The sequence below is a fragment of the Crocodylus siamensis genome, chromosome 3 (assembly GCF_052110815.1).
Source record: "Crocodylus siamensis isolate JL-2025a chromosome 3, ASM5211081v1, whole genome shotgun sequence".
In the NCBI taxonomy this organism is placed as follows: Eukaryota; Metazoa; Chordata; order Crocodylia; family Crocodylidae; genus Crocodylus; species Crocodylus siamensis.
In genome coordinates, this window is record NC_143397.1 from 136,312,471 (window position 1) to 136,335,016 (window position 22,546).

A 22,546-nucleotide genomic window follows, 5' to 3' on the forward strand; every position below is an offset into this window, starting at 1 on the left:
GGCAGAAACTAAACGGATTTAGATAGGAAAGGAACATACTGCGTCCCTAGACTGATGTGTTTCTCAAGTGTGTAGGCAGCTGTAGGCGTGTGCGTATGTATAGATATATAGGTTTGTGTGTGTGTAGGTGTAGGTATGTGGGTATATAGGTTTGTGCACGTGTTAGATATATAGGTTCAGTTTGTGTGGGTGTATAGATGTGCGTAGGTTTGCGGCGGTGCAGAACAGGCTATGTGGAGAGCAGTTGGGGGTGCCCGCGCCCACGCCCGCCCTTCCCAGGCTGCCTCGGCTCGTCCCTCCCCCTCGCCCTGGCCCTGGCCGTTGGGTGGCTGCGGGGCGGGGCGGAGCCGCGGCCGGGCCGCCCGTTGGCTGGAGCCGGAGGCTGGCGCCCCGCGCCCTCCCGCGGCTCCGCCCCGCCCCGCAGCCCGGCCGAGCCTTTGAATGTGCTTCCCCCGCCGGCCCGCGGGACCTGCCCCGCCGCCGCCGCCGGGACCCGCCGGAGCCGCCGCCGCCCGGGCAGCGCGGGGTGCGGGGCGCGGGGCCCGCGCGGGCCGCGCCGCGGGGACATGCCGTTGTGCCCCGCCGCCCAGCGCAGGCAGCCGGCGCCGGGCCGCGGGGAGGAGGAGGAGGAGGAGGAGGATGCCGCGCGGCGGTGCGTGGGTGCGGGGCCGGGGGGCGGGCGTCAGCCCCGGGCGCCACACCTCGGCGCCTGAATGAGCCCCGCGGCGCTGCCCATGCCGCTGCCTGCGTCTCCCCTGCCGCCTGCGCCGCCCCGCCGGGCGCGAGGGTTGCTCTCCATCCTGGGCCTGGCCCTCGGGAAGCCGCTGTGGATGTAGTTATTACTTCTTCCTCCTCCTCCTCGGGGCGGCCCCTCGCCCCCCGCCCCGCCTCGCCTTCCCTCGCCTCGCCTCGCCTCGCCGTGGGGGTCTGGTCTGCCCGAGCACCCCGGCCACGGGGACGTCTGGGATGCTGGCTGGGTCTTCCTGAGAGAGGAGCGGATTTCGGGTCGGGGCGGTCTCCTCTGGGTTTCTCCCCGGTGCCTGGGCTGCGCCTTCACTCGGCGGCGGTCTGCAGCCTCTGCACAGGGTGGTTCAGCACCCGCCCGGGCAGGGGAGAAAGAAAAGGATGAACAAGAACGCACCTGATCTTTTTTCTTTCAACTGCACGTGTTTCGGCATCGAGGAGGAAATGGATCTGAAGTAAATTGTCTCATGGATGCTAAGGGTGCGCCTGGGAATAAAACCCTCGCAGCCTCATCTTGCTTATTTGTATCGGGCGTTGCAAACTGAGGAGGGAAATGCTGAGAAGAGGAAAGTACCTCTGAGAGCTCCCCGCTTGGTCATGAATGAAGCCGCATCCAATGCAATAACTGGATTATAATTGTTGTTGTGATTAATATTACTGGCTGCTTTACTTTCGGGGGTTCGCCCTGCTCCTCCTCTTCCTCCTCCTCACTGGTTCCCTGTCGGGAAGTATGGCTAATCCTGGGAGAAGAGGCTATGATAACCGGGAGATAGTGCTGAAGTACATCCATTACAAACTGTCACAGAGGGGGTACGACTGGGCTGCCCACCAAGACAGAGCACGGGGTCCTCCGAGTCATTCTCCTGCTGCTGCTGTTGCTGCTGCTGGGACTTCCTCTGACCATGCTGGGCCGGTGTCTCTGCATCCTGAGCCTGCTGGCTCAGCTGCTGCTAGTAATGTGCCTCCTGGTAATGAGCCGGGCCCAGCCCCACAGGCTGTCCACCTGACCCTGCGCCAAGCGGGAGATGATTTCTCCCGCCGCTACCAGAGTGACTTTGCCCAAATGTCTGGCCAGCTGCACTTGACCCCCTTCACAGCCAGGGGGCGCTTTGTGGCGGTAGTGGAGGAGCTGTTCCGAGACGGAGTGAACTGGGGGAGAATTGTGGCCTTCTTTGAGTTCGGTGGCGTGATGTGCGTGGAGAGTGTCAACCGGGAGATGTCGCCCCTCGTGGACAACATTGCAACATGGATGACGGAGTACCTGAACAGGCACCTCCAGAACTGGATCCAGGACAATGGAGGCTGGGTACGTATCCGTTGTTTCTTTCCCTTTAAAATACAGTGCGGATCCCTTCTAGCCACTCTTGGGAGTTCAGCAAACTGGATGATGCACAGGGCACGAGAAAACAGAATACAAAAAATTCCAATTTATACTTTGATTGAGACAAATGAAGTCGGGCAGTAGTTTGGCTTGGGGCACGGTAGCTCGTTTTTAAGGGGCTGCCACTAGCCAGCCTTTGGCTAGTTCCCTTAACATTGAGCATTGGGTCATGCATGGGTTAAAGTGAAGCAGTTTCAGTGTGAGGGTGTTCACGGCCTTTCCTTCCTTGCTAAGCATTTGAGGAAGCTGTGTTTTCCTTTCTCCTCACCCCGCCATTCTCCTGGATGGGTGCAGGGAGAGTTCCCTCTCCTCTTCTTCAGTTTACTTTAACCATTGACATAATACAAGCGACACACGGTGCTTGATGGTAGGATGGGGTCATGGAGCAGCGTGGGAAAAGAAAACAATGATATTATTATACTCAGGAGTGATGCTGCTGGTGCGGAGTGGAGGGATGAAAGCAGAAATGGTACGTGTGCATAACTGCTCACATATTGTGGGTGACATTTTAATGGTAGACGCTTTAAACAGGTGAATCACATATTAAAGAACAGTGAAACATTGGTCGGGACTGATTGTCACCTGCTTCTCATAGCCACAATGATGCTTTAACTAGATAGTTTTGCATATGGTTCATTTTTCGAACTCTGTTTCTCTCCTGTGTTTACATTGAGCAATTTTCAGTCTGGAAGGAATAAAGGCTTCTCAGAGGCCAGGGGAGGAACTTACTGTGGGATTTTTCTGGAAAAAATGTTGTAAAATATTGCTTGCCTAGGAATGTCCTAGGTTACAATAAACAAGTCCCACAGATAAAAGTTACGTCTGGCTAGAATGGTTGTAGCTTCATCCAAAGGGACCTGAATTTCACCACTCACAAGGCAAATGTGCTGTTTTCAACTTTTACAGTCAAACTTACTGTCTTTCTGTCTCAAAAAATACCCGTTTGATCAGTGGGCGTTGGCTTGCTTTCTTCCTTCTATACTAATCAATTGACAGTAAGAAACATTGTGCCCCCCAAGCTAATTCAGGTCTCAATTCAGGCTTGCTGCATGCATAAAGCCAATTATGTATGACACATCTGTAATATATTTGTGTATAGGAGCAGTATACTGAACTAAAGACATGTTGAAGAAGAAACTTTTATATATAGGACTGGGAAATGCTGTAAGTCATTTAAAAGATGAGAATGTCCTGGCGTGGGGGAATAGTAGCCCATAGTCGTGTCTCTTATGAGATATTTTTAGAGAGCAATCACTTACATAACAGAGTTTCTAAAGGGAGTAATCTTTCACAGCAAGTGCATTGATTTATGCCTGTTATTTAGAAAAAAGTCTTTCTAGAATGTTACTGTCTCTTTCAGCATCCAGAATAATCTTAAATTAGTGTTATATTTTGTGGTTTGCTACCTGCACTGTTTGTCTCTCTCTAAAGACTAAGAGTTTCCTTGTTCTGTCATTCATACACTGTTGGGCTCGAGAATGCCTGTGGACTGCCACACTGTTAGGATTTTGGAGAATTGTTCTGTGTTTGTATTTGATTTCCAAAGTTAAAATGTCAAGAACAGTGATTTGGACAATGGCCTGTTAACTGAAACTTGGTGGGAAGAAGAGGTCATCTTATATTAGAAATTATAAATATGGTATAAACATTTCACCGAAGGACATTCAAATGAACCTGGAAGACAGTCTTCCAAGAAGACATTCTCTACATGGTCTCCTTTTTTATAGGACAGCTGTTTGCACTGAACGTAAAGAAGCAGCAAGGAGCAGGATTTGTTGGATAATATATTTTATTACACCAAATCTATAGTTGGGAAAGATGTTCCGCAAGCTTTTAAGCACAAAATGCTAATCTAACATCTCTCCCAACTATATAAAAGGTAAAACCAAACAAATCTTGCTTCTTGCATATTCCTTGGACCATCATGGACACAAAGACAGTAGATAAGGGACCAGAGCAATTAGATTTTCTGTCTAGGAAACCAGGAGCTAGATCTGCCAAAGGACTCATGACTTGAGTGCTGGGGATGGTGGGTGCAGTATCTCTTCACATGCTACCTCCTAAACCAAAAGCAGTGCAACAGCATGACTGTCTAACCCTGTAAGTAACAGACTCACCTGGGAGAGGAGCACCTGGGCTCTGTTCCCTATGCCAAGGATTGTTTATCCATTTTACATGAAACTTATACTGGATAAACTTGGTAATCTATGGAGCAGGGTCTTTCCTCTTGGAGGTATGCACACCCCTCCCTGGGCTAGAGTTATGTTTCTGCTTGGTCCTTGTCTTTGGCTGAGAATCTTGAATTCATTTTGCTAAGTGGCAGAATTTCAGAAGGAGATGTAGCAAATTGCTACCCCATATTCTACACCCCAGAACATCTTATAGTCTGGCAGTTACTAGGGCACTGTCCTGGGAGGGGAGAGTTGTGGTTTGATGATGGCATCAAACTGAAGTCTTCTATGTTCTGGATGAGTTCACTAACTACTCCACTGAGTTGCTGCATAAAAAAAAAAGAGCCTCGCCCTCCTCCAGCTGTGGGCTTGGAGCACATCAGTCAAATCGTGTCCTCTGGAGAGCTATGCGGAGGGACCCGTACTTCAAGGACATCTAGAAATAGAGACCAAGTTAGGTAACTCTGCCAAGGTAGCAGTTGTTTTGGGCATGCACAGAAGCACAGCTCTGGGCACCTTGGAAAATGTGTTGTAAGAAATGTACAGAGGTATGGGTTCATATCCTCCTCCTGACATGTAGTGATCACCAAGTTCAGTAAAAACCAATCAGACATAACAAGAGGAATCATACAGTAACTTTTATTGTGGAGCAGTAGACAAGTCTCTGCAAACTTTTTCTCCTCTTTAACTAACTAGCTACTTCCTCACTCAGGGACCATCTCCTAATTCCTGACTTCTTCAGTCTCCTATGTTAGGGAGCATCTCTAAGATATAACTTCTATCACTACAGGCATCTAAAACATTGGAGCTGCTGAGCTGAGGATCACACCTAAAGTTTGCCCAAGTTCTTTTGCTGCTCTGGAACTTGCATCTTGGTCCATGGTCCACTGAAGTCAGTGGAAATCACTGTATTGATTTCTGTAGACTACAGATCAAGCCCTGACTTTATGCTGTATGTGTATTCTAGCAATAAAAATGTAAGGCATTCATTTAAATTCATAATTTTAAAGGAGAAAGGTATTACTAGAAATACTTGGCCAGAAGAAGCAAACAAATGGAGGTCATTTCTTGAGATTTTGAAATTTGGAAGTAATTTAGAACAGATAATAAGAGCCTTTAAAAGGCAAGCTACATCTTATGAATACTATGTAAACAAAGGCTGATGATTTGATGCACTGTAGGCCATTTTTTGGTGTGTATTTATGTGTAATGCACAGTTGAGAGCAGATGTGTGAAACATCTTATGATATATTTATGTTCATTTCTCTGTTAAGATTATTATGACTATTAATGGTTGAAAAACTTGTAAGCTCTTGCAACTAAAATCAAATTTCAGATACAGCTATTGGAATTCTCTTTTCAGATGAAAGAAATCCTAGATGGCACTTGGCATAGGATTTGTTTTTTTCAAAACATGTTAAAGGGAAAACATGCATTGGGGATAATTTATTGAAACACTCAGTCTTCAACTTGGCACTTATTCACAATGTAGGAAGCATATACTCTTACTATAGTATGTTGAATGTCTCTTCAAAGTAACTGCTTGTAAGCACATTTTATGCATACTTTTGATATAGTATAAGCATAATTTAATATAATATTAGTATTTTGCAATAGGTATCTGCTACAGCTACTGTATTGTAAGTTCATACTTTTATACTGTTCATACTTCTGCTTGCCATGGTAATGATCCAGTGTGTAGTGCTATGTTATATTTCCATACTGTAATGTTGCAGTATAATATTTATGAAAATAATGTCATTTTTATAATTGTAAGAACATATTCTGTCATAAAACAGCAAACCAATTGCTCAGTATACCTTTGCTCCATTTTGTGAGCGTACTTTAAGTAACTTGAAGTAACTACAAGCTGACAAATTGTATTTTTACATAAATCATCTATTCAATACAATCAAAATACTTTTAAAACAATGTATATTATTTATTATTTTATAAGGAAACCAAAGACAGAGAGAAGCACAGATACATGAGCCAGAAAGGGATATCACTTACAGAGCAGACATTTTAATGATTCCTGTGTATCCAATAGGAATGATGTCTAATGACTGTTAGATTCCTTAACATTAAATTGTTTAATGATTCTGTTGGAATTTGAGACAGAAAAACAACATAATTTAACTGTTGGCTATATTTTCAGCTTACGGTTCTGCTGGGAAATTAAATACAGCTTTCAAAGATTTGCATACAGGTCTGGATAGCACACTTTGACTTGATTAAAACTTCTTAATTACATTATAAAAGAAAAAAAGAAAAGTAGGTCATCTCTACAATTTCATGGTACTTAATATATGTGTTGTGACTGTTGATAAGTTAATGGCTTAATTTTTTTTAATGTCTGCTGTTTTAACTGCAGAATAACTGTCTCAATAGCAGATGAACAGACTAGCACAGTTTGTGACTTACAAGTATGAGCTGGAAATATTAAATGCGAGGCATTTGGGGGGAATACCCATATTTGCCTTGAAATAATTCTTCGTTTTCGTCAAGTCTGGAGCCCAGACCCAACACCAGTGGTTCTCAACCTTAGACTCACAACAACCCTTGTTAGATTCAAGGCAGCCCTCAGAAAATGCCAGCTCTTAGCTTTCACTCAATTTTTCTCTGGAAAAATAATACTGCAATTCTTCTGTTGCAAAGAATTCAGAAAGACAGTAACAGGTCAGGCTGTTTTTGACTCTGTTCCTATTTGAAATCTCTGAGTTTATGTTGTGAATCAAATGCAACTGTTTGCACTCCTTAAAACACCAGTATTGCATAGCACACTGTGACACTTAAGAGGATCTCACAACCCCACTTGAGAATCAGTGGTATATATTGTAGCTTAGCAGAGCTCAGCCTTGGGCTGTTCATAGTCCGACCTGTAGCTCTTTTGGTGTTTAAATTTTCCAGGAAAACGGTCATTTAAAACAAAAAAACAATAGGGAACACAGACATGCTCATGCACATTTAGACAGATAATACTTTATTTATACTAGTAACCAGCCCAGAGAAATGAAAAAAGGTTGCTTTGATGACTTGGCTTTGAAAAAGTTGCTCTGAAGGAAGGTGATTGATTTATGGCCAGCTTGTGAGATTCTTACACATACTGGAGACATCTACATGTGTGCTGCCCACAGAGTAGACTAATTGGCTCCACAGTAAAGCATCACTGTCTTACATATGCACTGGTATTAGAGTGCAATATACTAATTAACTCTGCTGTAATATAGTACTATAACTTGTAGTGAAGTACTTTACTGCACTGAAATGCACATGTAGACGGTGATTGGGAGCAGAAATTGTGCACAGGCAGCAGGGGCAGACCCCTGCCTGCCGCCTAGTCACACAGCTCTGCACATTCAGCACTCATGCCCCAGCCAGCCACTCTGCACTGTGCCACTGTCCAGGGCTCACCCACCAAGCTGCTGCCAGCCTGGGCCTGTTCTGCCCTGACTTAAAGTGCTGCTGTCCTGGGTGCATGTGTAGATGCTGCACCTGGGAGCAGTGTACTACAGCTCAGAGTTCTCTGGAGTTTATCGCTTTGCATTAATTGCACATGTAGATGCACCCAATGAGTGGGTGAGATACCTTTTTTCTCCCAATGGCTTCAGTGTGACATGTTATAATATGAGTTTTACTACTCAGTAAGGGTATCACAATCTTAGCTGCTTTGATGAGTGCATTAGTTATTGCTAAATTCATTATACACTTTTTTGGAAATACTAGTATAGTGAATTCTTGCGTCTTTCTTTGACCCCATGTAATAACTGAGTTCCCAGTGCATAAAAAGACTTATGTGCCTAAGGTAACACCCTAGCATTCTTTTGGGCATCTAAGTCCAAAATTTTTATTCTCAGAAATCCTGCCTAGTCAGTTAAGTGCCTAAATTTTCACCAGTAAAGTTTCCCAGGCACCTGAAATCCTACTTTTGCATATGCCGTGCTATGTCCACCTTCACAAGGTTGAGCAGCTTGCCTTCTACTCCACGGGTTTTCAACCTTTTTTTAAGAAGTGTACCCTTTCTGGGGACTTGCATGCGGCAGTGGTGGTGCAAGATGGTGGATGGCGGCGGCTGCTGCATGAAAGCTTCCCCCCCGGTGTCCGGCTGGCTGGGTGGCACCTGTGCGGCCTGCAGATGGGATCTGCTTTCCTTGTCCCGCTCCCAGCCCTGGGAAGTGGTGGGGGTGTGGGGTGGTGGGTGATAGTGCTCCATCTCTAGCCCCTTTCCAAGTACCCTGGGGGTACATGTACCCCCAGTTGACAACCCCTGCTCTACTCAATCCAGATACTTCAATTATCCTCTACTCAAGTGTTCTAGCATGATCTGGGAGGCATGCTGAGAGACATGCCTTATACATGCCTAGAGGTTCAGGAGGCACACAGTGCAGATCCATGTTTGAATATTCAGAATCACAATTGGAGGAGGTGCCTCCCCTCCATCCTTTTAGTCAATTGCTTGGTAGATGGAATGGCAGTGTGTTGTGAGAGACCTGGCTTTCAATGCCTTCCTCAACATGAAGGGATTCAAACCCATCTTTCTAACCTCCCAAAAGCTGCCCATCTCACAGCACTGGTAGTTGTTCTGGGATGGCAAATGATGCTCTTCAGCTCTCCTTTTCAAGCTGTGCAGACTTGCACAAAATATTTTGAGATTCACTGGGGCAAAATTGACAGTACAAGGGGAGCACGGCTCTAGTTCTGTGATTAGGGCAGTCACATAGAAGTATGTGACTGAAATACAAAACAGTCCTTGGAAAGTGGGTCAGAGCCTAGGTTTCTCCTCACCTCAGTGCGTGCTCTAAGCACTACGGGCACATTTACACATGCTCCAGTGGTGGGCACTTTAATTAGAGCAGCTCCAAGAGCTCCTTTAATTAAAGCGCCACTTTAGTGTCCCCCCACTTCAAAATGGTGGCATCAAAAAGTGTGTTCAACAAACTCCACCAGACTTGATTAATCGAGTCTTCTCCGATGTGCTGTAATTATAGCACATCGGAGCAGCCTCTGTGCTTGTGTTTAGGCACTCTAGGCTTCCTGTGTCTGGCCTGAAGTGGCACAGTTCAGGAGGAGAAGCAGAGCATGTCTCCACCTCGGAACAGCCAATTTGGGGCACTATCCCAGGAAGTGAGCAGTGAGTTTGAATTTTTGCAGGCTCAGGAGGGCTTTGGACCCAAGTTACCTGCTTCCTCAGTAAATGTTTTAACCTTTGAGACCTCAGATGGAAAAAGGGCAACAGCACCTCATCGGCCAAGCAAAATGGTGGCTCCAGTGCCATTTTTATATGCAGCAACTTAGGAAATTGTTTCCTAGTTCCAGGATTCACAATTTGGAATGTGAATCCTCATCTGATATAGGTACCTCCTTGCAGCCCTGAGCGAGGCACATGAGCTCTGAAGAACAGCTGGATTTAAAGACACACAACTCTCTTCAGCGTTTCCCATTAGGTAGTCTAATCAATGCCCTTACTCAGGCTGTAGCTCTTGTGAATTGCTGTTCTGAAGGGCCTTAAATCCCCACATGCATTGTATAGGAGCTTGAGTGTCTAACTTAGGGCTGTGGACTCTGTTCTGAGAGCCAGGCACCTCAAAGTTATGTGCTGGAACACTTAACATTGCAAGAGCCATCTGCAGGTCTTGATGTAAGTTACCATTTGACTGTTAAAAGGAAATTGTCAGTTTGAAAATCTGTTCTATTTAAAAGTGGATTAGCGGCAGTTAATCAGCAGGTATGGCACCTTCCGAGTCATTAGGCAGTTTGTGTGCGTCTGTGGTTTTTAAAATCACATTTTCATATTTATCAAAATATTTTTCTGTCTGCTAGTGCTGGCAAGAAACTAATTTATAAGGAAACTACAAATTCAAAATGTAAACACAACAATAATGATGGGAAAAACGCAGAGAAAATAATTTTTTTAGCCTTGTTGCTCTAGTTTTCAGTCATCTTTGACATTACCTGTAAAAATATTAGTAAAGTATTGTGAGAGAAATGTTTTTTGTTCTTAGGATTTTTCTTACGTTAATGAGTGTGTTGTCATTTACACATAACTGCCTCAATGTGACACAATACTGTGATGGTCAAGCATCTGTAATATAGGATGGCCTATTTTTCACTTCAGAATTGAGAGAAACGATTAGTCTTGTATGAAATGGTGTGTAAAATTGCATGTTGTGTGGGAGTCTTTTCTCATCATGGCCCAGATTTTCCAAGTGGTACAGTCATTTTGTGCTGCATCACTGATGGAGAGTGACCTTAAAGCTAATAATAAACATTCTCAATATAAAAGTGGCATTTGGTGGTGTAGAGCCTTTCATCCTGAGAGCAAGGAAAAGGAGGTATGGCTTCAGAAAAATGTGGGAGGGTGTAGCTGGGATACTACTTTGGTTTTCTGCTGTGGTTTTGATCTCTAGTAATTGCTTGTGTAAAACAAGAGTCAGTATTAGGCTTCTGTAGTACAAAGTTAGAGCGGGAATTTAAGGGAAGTGCGAAAGTAGACTGAGTAGCATTGCCTGGTGGAGAAGCCACTAGTGTGGAAAGTAGGAGAAGGGGGATTTACTCACTAATCTAAACCAGGGGTGCTCAACCCCCAGCCTGCAGGTCAGTTCCAGCCATCTGCTGCCGTGTCATCTGGCCTGCATGGCTCACCACAGCTCTGTGGGCTCCCCCATGCGGTGCATGGGATGGCGCAGAGCTAGATCCCAGTGTGCAGGGGTGGCACAGTGCCCCCCAGAACCCAATCCCCACATGTGGGACCAGATTGAGGTAGCTCAGGACCTGAGGCTCAATCCTAGCAGGCAAGGGCTGCACGGAGTCTTGGGGCCTGATCCTGAGGCATGGGGTCTGATGTTGTCTGTAGACCAGGTCCACAGCCCTCATCTGGCCTGCAGGACCAAAAGGATGAATGCCACTGATCTAAACTATTTTGCAGATTGGAAAAAGATCATTCTTCTTCCATTTTCCCTCCAACTGTTTGTTTAGGATCTCTTAGACTGTCTTCCATTGTGTGTTTGTACAGTGCCTGACACACAGGGAATCCCATCTGCTGGGTTCTCTACAGCACAGTAATATACTGCAACCACTGCTGCTGCTACTACTGCCAGCAAACTGCATGCTCATCTCTGGCCTGTGTTCTGTGCAGATTGGCTCCGCTACCTAAACTGGGTCAGCAACCTTGGCAGTAAAACAGTCAGTGCCAAGAAAATGAGAAATCAGATTAAATAATGAATCTTCTCTAGCAAATTGGATTTTTGTAACCTTTTGGTGACTATTTTCATCCCTTTCTGTAATTCAAGTTACAGGTAAAATGCAAAGTTGTGCATTTATGAAAGCCTAGTCATTTTACCAGCAATGTGCTGCTGTCTGGTTGCCTGTTGTTGTTCTGTTTTTAGTAATTCTTCCTCTCTCTTTATTTCTAGTCCTGACTGACTGCTTTATGCAGTCCCCAGCTTTCTGTCATGCTTTCTAGTCATACTTTTAGTAACCTTTTCCTAAACTGATGCATTTCTAGTCTTTTAAATGTCAACACTGTAGCATGAGCTACAGAGAAGCCAAAACCATAACTTCAGTTTTCTTGTGTTCTTTCCCATCTAAGTTCACAGATGAATGATGAGCACCCCTTTCATAAACAGTGTGTATGGGTGCCCCATGTTCAGAGGTTTCTACCACTCAGCACACCCACAGACCCATTCCTAAGCACATTAATCACTTGTTACCAGTTGTTTAGCAACTCCTAAAACAGTGCAAAAGCACACTAGTGATAGAAAACAGAACTGTCTTTGTATTCTACATTTTAGAAGATTTTAGAGATACATAGCATATCTGAAGTTCAAAGTTATAGCTAGGTTATCTATCCATGCCTTTTCATACACAGCCTGATCCAGTGCTCATTGAGAGTTTTTCCACTGACTTCAGTGGTCACTGGGCAAACTCCCTGAAGCACAAAACTAATGGGACCTTGCTTTCCATTTGATAGGAGTGAAACTCGAGGGCAAGAGTTAAAAGTCAGTACTGTAAAACTGGTGTGTGGTGGGAGAATCCAGCTTGTGGTTTCTTCATCACACAGCAATCTCTAAAGAAATCCAGCAAATTATCTTGCACTAATTTCCTTGTCTGACTTGAAGCCCATTGAGGTAAATGGAAGAAATCCAAATGAGTTCAGTGGGCTTTGGATCAGGCCCTTAATTACTTATTTGTTAGTTCCAGCACTGCTTTGAATATTAAATGTATTCTTTTTTTTTTTTAATTATTTGAACACAATGTGTGCTTGGACTTAATAATTCAATAGTAGTTATTATAGTAACTGAGAAGGCAGTCTTTACTTTGTTGCAACAAAGTACAGACTCTTTCTGAGGGCAGTAGTGGAAGAAGGATTCTTTTTATTTCATTCCATGGATGGAAGAAGCTATGTGGTACTCTAAATCAGGGATGGCCAACTTGCAGCAAATGTGCCACAAGTGGCACGCAAAGCTGCTTTATGTGGCACATGGCAGATCTGAGAGAGATCAAGAAGGAGCTGAGCAACAGATCAGGAAGGGAAGAGAGGGACTACTTAGAAAAGCTGAACGTGAACAAGTCCAAGGGGCCGGCTGGGATGCATCCAAGGGTGCTGAGGGAGTTGGCTGACGTAATTGCAGAGCCATTGGCCATCATCTTTGAAAACTCATGGTGATCAGGAGAGGTCCTGGGTGATTGAAAAAGGGCAAACATAGTGCCCATATTTAAGAAAGGGAAAAAGGATTTAGGGAACTATACACCAGTCAGCCTTTCCTCAGTTTATGGAAAAACCATGGAGCAGATCCTCAAGGAATCCATTTCTAAGCACTTGAGGGAGGGGAAGGTGATTAGGAATAGTCAGCATGGATTACCAGGGATGACTAACCTGATGGCCTTCTATAATGAGGTGACTGACTCTGTGAACATGGGGAGACCGGTGGATGCGGCGTACCTTGATTTTAGCAAGGCTTTTGATACAGTCTCCCACAACATTCTCGCAGGCAAGCTAAGGAAGTATGGGCTGGATGAATGGACTGTAAGATGGATAGAAAACCGCCTGGAGCATCATGCTTAGAGGATAATCAATGGGTCGATATCTAGCTGGCAGCCAGTATCAAGTAGAGTGCCCCAGGGTTCAGTCCTGGGTCCAGTTTTGTTCAAGGTCTTCATCAGCAACCTGGAAGATGGCATAGAGTGCACTATCAGCAAGTTTCCAGATGACACTAAGATAGGGTTAGTAGTAGATATGCTGGAGGGGAGGGCTAGGATTCAGAGTGACCTAGACAAACTGGAGGATTGGGCCAGAAGGAATCTCATGAGGTTCAACAAGGACAAGTGCAAAGTCTTACACTTAGGACAGAACAATCGCATGCACCAGTACAGGCTGGGGGCTGACTGGCTGAGTAGCAGCTCTGCAGAGAAAGACCTGGGGGTTACAGTGGACAATAAGCTGAATATTGCCATACTGGGCTGCATTGGTAGGTGTGTTGCCATTAGATCAAGGGAAGTGATTATTTCCCTCTATTCAGCGCTGGTGAGGCCACATCTGGAGTAGTGTTCAGTTTTGGGTCCCCCACTACAGAAAGGATATGGAGATTTTGGAGAGAGTCCAGCAGAGGGCAACAAAAATGGTGAGGGGGCTAGGGGACATGACTTCTGAGGAGAGGCTGAGGGAACTGGACTTATTTAATCTAGAGAAGAGACTGAGAGGGGAGTTAGTAGCAGCCTTCAACTACTTGAAGGGGTTTTGGAAGAGGATGGACCTAGACTGTTCTTAGTGGTGGCAGATGACAGAACAAGGAGCAATGGTCTCAAGTTGCAGCAAGAGAAGTTTAGGTTAGATATTGGGAAGAAATTTCTCACTAGGAGGGTAGTAAAACTCTAGAACAGGTTACTCAGAGAGGTGGTGGAATCTCCATCCTTGTAGGTTTTCAAGATCTTGATTAGACAAAGTTTTGACTGGGATGATCTAGTTGGGGATGGCCCTGCTGGGTTGGACTAGATGACCTCCTGAGGTCCCTTCCAACCCTAATTTTCTATAATTCTATGAGAGAGCAGAGCAATGGATCAAGCAGTAAGAAGAGTGGTAGACAGGGCAGGGATGAGAGAGAAGAGCAAAGGATTGGGCAGGGGAGGAGGATCAGAATGGCTCTTGGGGAGGGGGGCAGAGCTTACCTGTCATGCCTGGCAAAAAAGTTGGCTTCCACTGCTCTAAATCAGGGGTGTCAAACTTTTCTGGCTTCACAGGCCAGAAGAGTGGTGTTGGGCTGTTCCATGGGCCAGATGAATGACCTGTGGCTGGCCCCTTGTGATGGATTTGGACCACATATTCCTGCAAAAACTCTTTGAGTTCAGAAGCATCGTTGGATTTGAGAAAGTGTTAGCTATTTACATTAATAATGAGAACATCCACCCTTGTGTTAGACAGGGTAAAAATAGCTTGGAGGCAACTACAGGCCAGTTAGCCTCACTTCTATCCTGGGGAAGGTCTTTGAAAAAATTATCAAGGGCCACATTTGTGAGAGCCCTGCAGGTGAAGTGATGTTGAGGGGTAACCAGCATGGGTTCGTGCAAGGCTGATCCTGCCTGACTAACCTGGTCTCTTTCTATGATCAGGTAACAAAGAGCTTAGATGGGAAGGAGGAAGTCGACGTCATCTTCTTGGACTTCCAAAAGGCCTTTGACACAGTGTCCCACCCAATTCTGGTGGGCAAGCTGAGGGACTGCGGCATTGACAAATGCACGGTCACATGGATGGCAAACTGGCTCCAGGGACGCACCCAGAGGGTGGTGGTGGATGGGTCGATGTTGACCTGGGAGGGTGTAGGCAGCAGAGTCCCCCAGGGCTCAGTCCAAACAAAGTTTCATCATATAAATGTTGTAAGTGCGAAATGCTGTAACTTAAAATGTTGTAAGTTTAGGACTGCCTGTACTGTACATGCATATGGCCCCAGGCAGCTGAGAGAGCAGCTTCCGCATGTAAATGGGTTGGGGGTGGGGAGGGGAGAGGACTCAGCCCTCGTATGGAGGGAGGAAGGGCTTGGGCCCCAGTGAGGAGTGGGACAGGACTGCAGGCAGCAGATCTGGGGGGCGGGGGCCGGGCTCCCTGGTGATGTGCCCCCTGCATGTGCAGTAGCTTTGAGGTTCACAACCCCGCAGTACTGCCTTCAATGTCTGTGCCCACCCCCACCTCCACCCTATGCACAGATCTGGGGGGTGCAGGCCCCTCCCCCCCCGCCTCTCCAGGAGTGTGCACTGCCCCAGTTAGCTGGCCCGACCCCCTGTGCCCAAGCCTGCAGTGGGTGGTAGCAGGTGGGGAGCTGCTGCAGCAGCCAACTGGGAGAAGGGGACTGTGGACCTGCATCCCTGGCCCCGTAGCTCTGGCTGCTGGCGGGGGTAGGGGGCTGTGGGTGGAGGGCAAGGGGCATCTTCAGGGCTGGTGGGGGGCTGTGGCAGGGAGGAATGAGAGGCACAAGCAGGGCCAGGGGGCTGTGGGGGAGGAGTGAGTATCTGTGTTCTTAAAAAAAAAAAAAAAAAAAAAAAAAAAAAAAGTCCTTTTCATGGAATCAGCTGGTTAGTAGAATCAAATCACCATTTCCCAAAGTGATTCCAATAAGAAGAATCCACTGTATTTATCTTCCATCAGTAGTGCTTTCTTAACCCAGGTGAAGGTCAACAGAGGTGACTTGTGTTCTTTTCTTCTCTTCTTTTCAGTCTCTAACAGCTTCTTTACATTTCCTAGTGGTATACATGCTGTAATGAAAAAAAAATGTTTCACCAGACTTAATATTTGCCAAAATACTGATTTTTGGTTTTAGGGTTTTTTTGGTTTTTTTGTTGGTTTGGATTTCAACAGAACTATATAGCGTTTACATTGCAGCAGTTGGCCAGATCCAGAAAGTTAATCGGATTAGAAACAGACCTGTGCTCAAATTTAACTGAGTGGAATGGTGGTGAGGGGAACCAAACCCAAACAAAAACCAAAAAAGTTAGCCATTTCATTGTATATTAGATTAAAATTGTTTTAGCTTTAGTATTTTTGTATTAGGAATGCAGGTACAAGAATTTTCCATTCAATGGAAAAAGAAGGTTATAAAGTAAGTTATTTTGGGGGTTGTTTTTGTTGTCTGTAGATACTATTCAGAAAACTAGTGGAACATTTCAGGTACTATAGTTTTCAGCTTTAGGCTTTTCCCTTGTGTGTAAGCAGGGCTTTCCTGGTAAGCACTTAACAAAGGGAATTCTCCTTCCTTCTGATTCTTATTATGTACATGTATTGGAAGCTACTTACAGCTACTGATAAGAAGTCTCCTCCCCAGTACACACGTGTATATCTGCATGGATGCATGCTCCTCCAGTTCCACCTGCAAGGCTTACTGGGAACAGAGCAAAGTTCAGGTACAGTCAGACAAAGACATCTCAGCTCAAACGTAACATGCAAAATTACTAAAACCATGGGACTACTCAAGGGTTTAAAGTTAGCCACATGTTTAAATACCTGGCTGAATTTAGACTTGTTTACTCATACTGGGTGCCCTTGACATGGACAAACAGGATATGAACTCTGCAGGACTTTTGCCTAGGTCAGTGGTGTCCAAGTCATTTGGCCATGTGGGGTGGAAAAGTGGCACAGGGCTGGTCTGCAAGCCAAATTTGGAGTGTGGGCTATGTCATGTGGCTCATGGGTCTGGAATTTGGCAGTGGGAGAGTTAATTGCTGTGGCTCCTGGAACTGTGGCAGCCATTGTTCCTCCCACTATCACATTTCTGCTCCCATGGACTGGATGACATAGCTTCATGCTCCTGATTCAGCCCACGAGGCTGGAAATTTGCTGATAGGATAAGCAGCGGCAGGATTCATTGCTCTGGCTCCAGCTACCACTGCTTACCACACTGCCAGGCTTCTACAGCTGTGGGGAGCCCTGCAGGTTAGATGAAGTGGATGAATGGGCCAGATCCTGATCACTCCTGGCCTATGTAGTGACAATTGGATCTGAGCCTGTGGCTGTAGTGCTGTGAAATGCCTGTTATAGCAACACATTCTGTCTGACGAGCTTTTAGTGTTATGGTGATCTGTTAACTTTTATCAGCTTGATCTAAAGTTACCTTTATAAGTGACCATTTTCCATAGGAAAACTCACTGAATACTTTGAAACAATAATGTGAAATTTCAGAGTGTCTTATTTCTTATTTAAAAGAAAAAAAAGGATTATTTCTATGGAAAAGTAATTTATCTTGAGTTCTTCTTAGTCTCTCTTTAACTTAGAAGCTGTGCTCAACTACAGAAGCCTCTCATGGATCATGTACACAATTAATTCACTTAATGACATTTAAAAAACAAAAGTTAAAACTTCTACATTCTGAATAAAAATAAGCCTTGGACTGTTCTCTAAAGATCTGCAAATTTAGGTTCAGTCAGACACAGTCAAGAATTTGAATTTTCCTTGGAAACTCCTCACCTTTGAGATTCATGTTAGGAGCTGCTGACAGTAGCAGATCTAGGACAGTGTAAAGATTAAGTTGTAGCGATGGTGGGAAGCTAACTTCACCCGTATAGCAAGCTTATTACACACGCATCTAGTAGTTGAGACTGAAGCTCTTTGCAGTGAACCAACATTGGTGGGTTGTTATGGCACCATCACACCCCTCCCTATGCACTGGCCCAGATCTTCTCCCAGCTGCTGACTCAGTTGCTTCAACTTAGTTGCTGTTAAGGTGGTATTGGTGGGCCATGGAAGTCTTTTGTATAACTAGAATTCAAGCCACGTCAGATGTTTCAGATTAAAACATTGTACTTGAAAGCAAATTAGAAGCTGTATGAACATGATTACCCCCCCCACCAAGATCTTTTTACACTGCCGGGGGCAGATCCCCAAGTGGTGTAAACTGTTATAGGCTATACCAGTCTACACCTGCTCAACTATTGTGCCCTACTCCACCACTCGTGGGTCTGTTATACAAGGTCCTCAGTGTAACTGAGAATCAAGCTTAATGAGTCCGTTGGTTTGAGACTGTTATGTGACCTACTCTTCCTTCCCTGCCCCTGTTCTATTCATCTTCAGTAGTAGATAGTAACATTTTAAAATGTTAGAATTGTACATTTTAGCAGCAAGAACCACTTTACCCCCCTGGGCCCCTCTTAGATCCCAGGGGAAGCGTATCTAGGCCAAGGGTTAGTGAGGAACTAGTTAGGGAACTTCTGGAAGGACTGGATGTATTCAAATCAGCTGGTCCGGACGATCTCCACCGTAGAGTACTGAGGGAGTTGGCTGAGGTCATTGCAGGACCCCTGGCACGGCTTTACGAGCGCTCGTGGTGCTCTGGTGTGGTGTCAGAGGACTGGAAGAGGGCCAACGTGGTTCCCATCTTCAAAAAGGGGATGAAGGAGGACCCGGGAAACTATAGGCCAGTTAGTCTTACCTCGATCCTGTGCAAGCTTTTTGAGAATTATTCTGGCTCAGATCCACGAGGGGTCAGCAGGGGAGATTATGCTTCAGGGCAACCAACACAGGTTTATCAGAAGCAGGTCCTGTCAGACCAACCTGGTGGCCTATGACCAGATCACCAAATCCTTAGATGCAGGGATAGCAGTGGACATAGTCTTACTGGACTTTTGGAAGGCCTTCAACACTGTCTCTCACCCCATTCTCATTAAGAAACTGGGGGACTGTGGTGTCGACACCCACACAGTCAATTGGGTCGCCAACTGGCTGGAGTGCCGCATCCGGAGAGTGGTGGTGGATGGGTCATTTTCGACCTGGAGGGATGTGGGCAGTGGGGTCCCCCAGGGCTCGGTCCTTGGGCCTGCACTGTTCAACATCTTCATCAGTGACTTAGACAAGGGGGTAAAAAGCACCCTGTTCAAATCTGCTAATGACACTAAGGTGTGGGGGGATGTGGGCATGCTAGAAGGGAGGAATAGGCTGCAATCGGACCTAGACAGGTTACAAGGGTGGGTGGATGAGAATAGGATGGGATTCAACACCGACAAGTGCAAAGTGATGCACCTGGGGAGGAACAACTGGCACCATACCTACAGGTTGGGGAACTCCCTTCTTGTCAGCTCAGAGGCAGAAAAGGATCTTGGAGTCATCATTGATGCAAAGATGAACATGGGCCGGCAGTGTGGGGATGCAGTCAGGAAGGCCAACCACACCTTGCCATGCATCCACAGATGCATCTCGAGCAGGTCCAAGGAGGTGATCCTCCCCCTCTCTGCAGCACTGGTCAGGCCGCAGCTGGAGTACTGCGTGCAGTTCTGGGCACCACACTTCAAGAGGGATGTGGACAACGTGGAGAGGGTCCAGAGGAGGGCCACTCGCATGATCGGGGGCAGCAGGGCAGGCATTATGAGGAGAGGCTATGGGACCTGAACCTGCTCAGCCTCCGCAAGAGAAGGCTGAGGGGGGATCTAGTGGCCTGTTACAAACTAGTCAGAGGGGACCAGCAGGCACTGGGGAAGTCCCTGTTCCCCCAAGCACAACCAGGAGTGACCAGGAATAACGATCACAAGCTGGCAGAGGGCAGGTTTAGGCTAGATATCAGGAGGCGCTACTTCACGGTCAGGGCGGCTAGGGTCTGGAACCAACTTTCAAGGGAAGTGGTGCTGGCTCCTACCCTGGGGGACTTTAAGAGGAGGCTAGATGTATACCTTGCTGGGGTAGTTTGACCTCAGTACTCTTTCCTGCCATGGCAGGAGGTCGGACTTAATGCTCTACTCAGGTCCCTTCTGACCCTAGAAACTATGAAACTACTTTTCACTAAAGAACTTCTGGAATGGAAGGTAATAACCATTTAATGTGTGCACCATCACTAAACAAAGGCCTAAGGATCAGAGATAAAGTTTATGATATTCATTTAAAACTTCAGGTGCCAGGAAGAATGTAAACAAAAGTCCCAACCTGGAGTTTAATCAGGCAGTTAAATTGTTGCCTTCAAGATGCATTGAATTTCCACAACAAGGAGTTAAACAAGGGGATGCATGTGAGGGGTTCTGGAAATAATATTGGTTCTAGAAAATCACCCTGAAATGTTTTGGCTGCAGTACATAGCCATTCATGTGAAGGAGCAGATGAGAATGGAGGTTGTCTTGTCTAGTTTTCTTTGGTTGCATCTCATCTTTAAAATTAATGGGCACTGTACCTTTTTGATAGATTATATAGGGGGTTCTTGGAATATGCTGGCTGAGGCCAAAACTGGTGAGTAGCTTAATTTTTGGGGTATTTTTCTGTGGGTCTACTTGCTTATTTAGCTTAAGGATTCTGACTATTAGAGCATTGTTTCTGTTTCAGATAATAATCAGCTGATGAAATTCTTTGATGCATTATTGTAGTGAGTCAGAACCAGATGACTGCTCTTCATACTTTGCTTCAGTATGTCTCTTGAAAACAGTAGGAAACCTATCAAGTCATCACCCTACATCTTTTCTAATCTGCCAGGAACATTTTTTTCCACAGAGGGCAATATAATTTTTTCAAAAATAGTTTTAATCTTATGTTTTTGTTTTGTTTCCCAATAAAAATATTCATTCAGGACAGCAGTTGGAAGGAAAGTGCAACAAATTCTATAGGATTGTGACCTCTGGAACCAACTTAATTAGTCAGAGGAAAACCACAGCATTAGCTTACTGCTGTGCTTTGGACATGGGTTCATGGTTTGACTTACATTTATTTTATTTCTTCCTTTCATACAGACTACAAATAGATTATTCTCCCAAACCAATCTGTTAATTGTAATAAATTGCCTAAAGCTAAAACTGACTATGGGTTGTGACCTGTTTAGTTGGCAGCTGGAGTAGCCTACCTATTTGATTGCAACAGACAGCCATCTCAGTTGTTTCTTAGAGCATTTTAATCCCTATTTAAAGATCTCTAAGTATGAAAAGAGCCAAAACAATCAATAGTTGTTATTATTTCCTATTTTAGGGTTGCCCTAATTATGATGGAGCAACATTTTGTCTTGTCCCACTCTCTTCCTGTATTTCAGCTTAGGTACCCAAGCTTCTTGGCTGTCACAGAAAAAGAGATGTGCATCTCTTGGGGCTATTTCAGGGAGTGAAATTTCAGAAAACTGTAGAAAACAAATACCAGATGCCTGAGAAGAAACTTGGGGGCCCTTTATAAGCAACTCTTCTCTGATCAAATTAACCAATTGATATTTTTAACACTTCATAAATAACATATCACACTCTCTCAAAGATGTGGCTTGAGAATGTAAGGTGGTTGTCAGTTAATTAAGATGTCTTATTCTGCCCCCATATCTATAAGGAAAAAAAAATTCTGGCTTTATCACTTTCCAACTCTTTTTTTTAAAGGATCCCTCTCTTCATCTTTCTCCTTGTTTAAGGTATTAGCCAAGGTCTGCCTTATTTTAAATGTACTGCCAAACAATAGTATGTTACCCTTGAGGATTGAAAAACAATATATGCCATTATATGTCAGCTCTTCATTTCAAAATGACTTGGGTTGCCATTGTAAAACAAAAATTAAGAAATTATGTAACCCTTTCAAACAAAAGCTGTAAAATACACAGAGCTACAGTCCATCTCTTTGGCTACTTCGGCAGTACAAAAGATCTGGATAGAGTTAATATGATATAGTCTCTTATACTCCCTCCTTGCAGTGCCTCGTGCCTGGAAGTGGGAAGAGAACAGGGCTGATAGGACAGTAAGGCCAGTTCATACTGTGCCCCAGCAATCTATGGCTGACAAGATGACCTCTTGGGGGCTGCTACCTTCCCAAATGCTTTAGAGCAGTCCACAAGTTCATCTAAAGCAGGGGTGGTCAACCTGTGGTCAACCAGAAGTGGCACAGGTAGTCTCTTTGTGGCACACATCAGACAGCACAGCAAGAGATGGGGAATGAAGCAGAAGACAAAGCAGGAGTTCAGGCAGGAAATGCAAAGCAGGAAGGAAAAAAGGAGATTGGTCAAGGGAATTCAGGGTAGGGAGCAGAAGGCAGAGCAGCAGATTGGACAGAGGAAGGGGATCAGAGTTGTTCTCAGGGTGGGTACAAGGCTAATTTGTGGCATGCTTGCCAAAAAGATTGACCCCCCACTCATCTCAAGTGTCAGGGCAAGTTCAGGAAGTTGTAATAGCTTCTTGTGTGACTCTTCCTCTCTGAGTTCACCTGCAGGTCTAGCCTATGGTTTTGATGTTTTGACTCAGATTGTTTGTATGTTTGTCACTATTTGTCACCCACATGAGTTGTATTTTTGACCTTGTCTTTGAATGTTAAGGTTGCTTTTCTTTTTGTTGTTTTGAC

The 22,546-nt window shown here is 45.2% G+C and overlaps 1 protein-coding gene across 1 annotated transcript in view; it reads left to right on the top strand.

The window, feature by feature from the left end:
- Positions 1-474: 474 nt before the first annotated feature.
- BCL2 (BCL2 apoptosis regulator) overlaps positions 475-22,546 on the top strand; it is a 157,644-nt gene continuing 135,572 nt past the window's right edge. Inside the window, exon 1 of the mRNA XM_090039300.1 lies at positions 475-2,050. Within this exon, the coding sequence (XP_089895426.1) occupies positions 1,475-2,050 (576 nt within the window). The 5' untranslated portion in view covers positions 475-1,474. The remainder of the gene's footprint in view (positions 2,051-22,546) is intronic.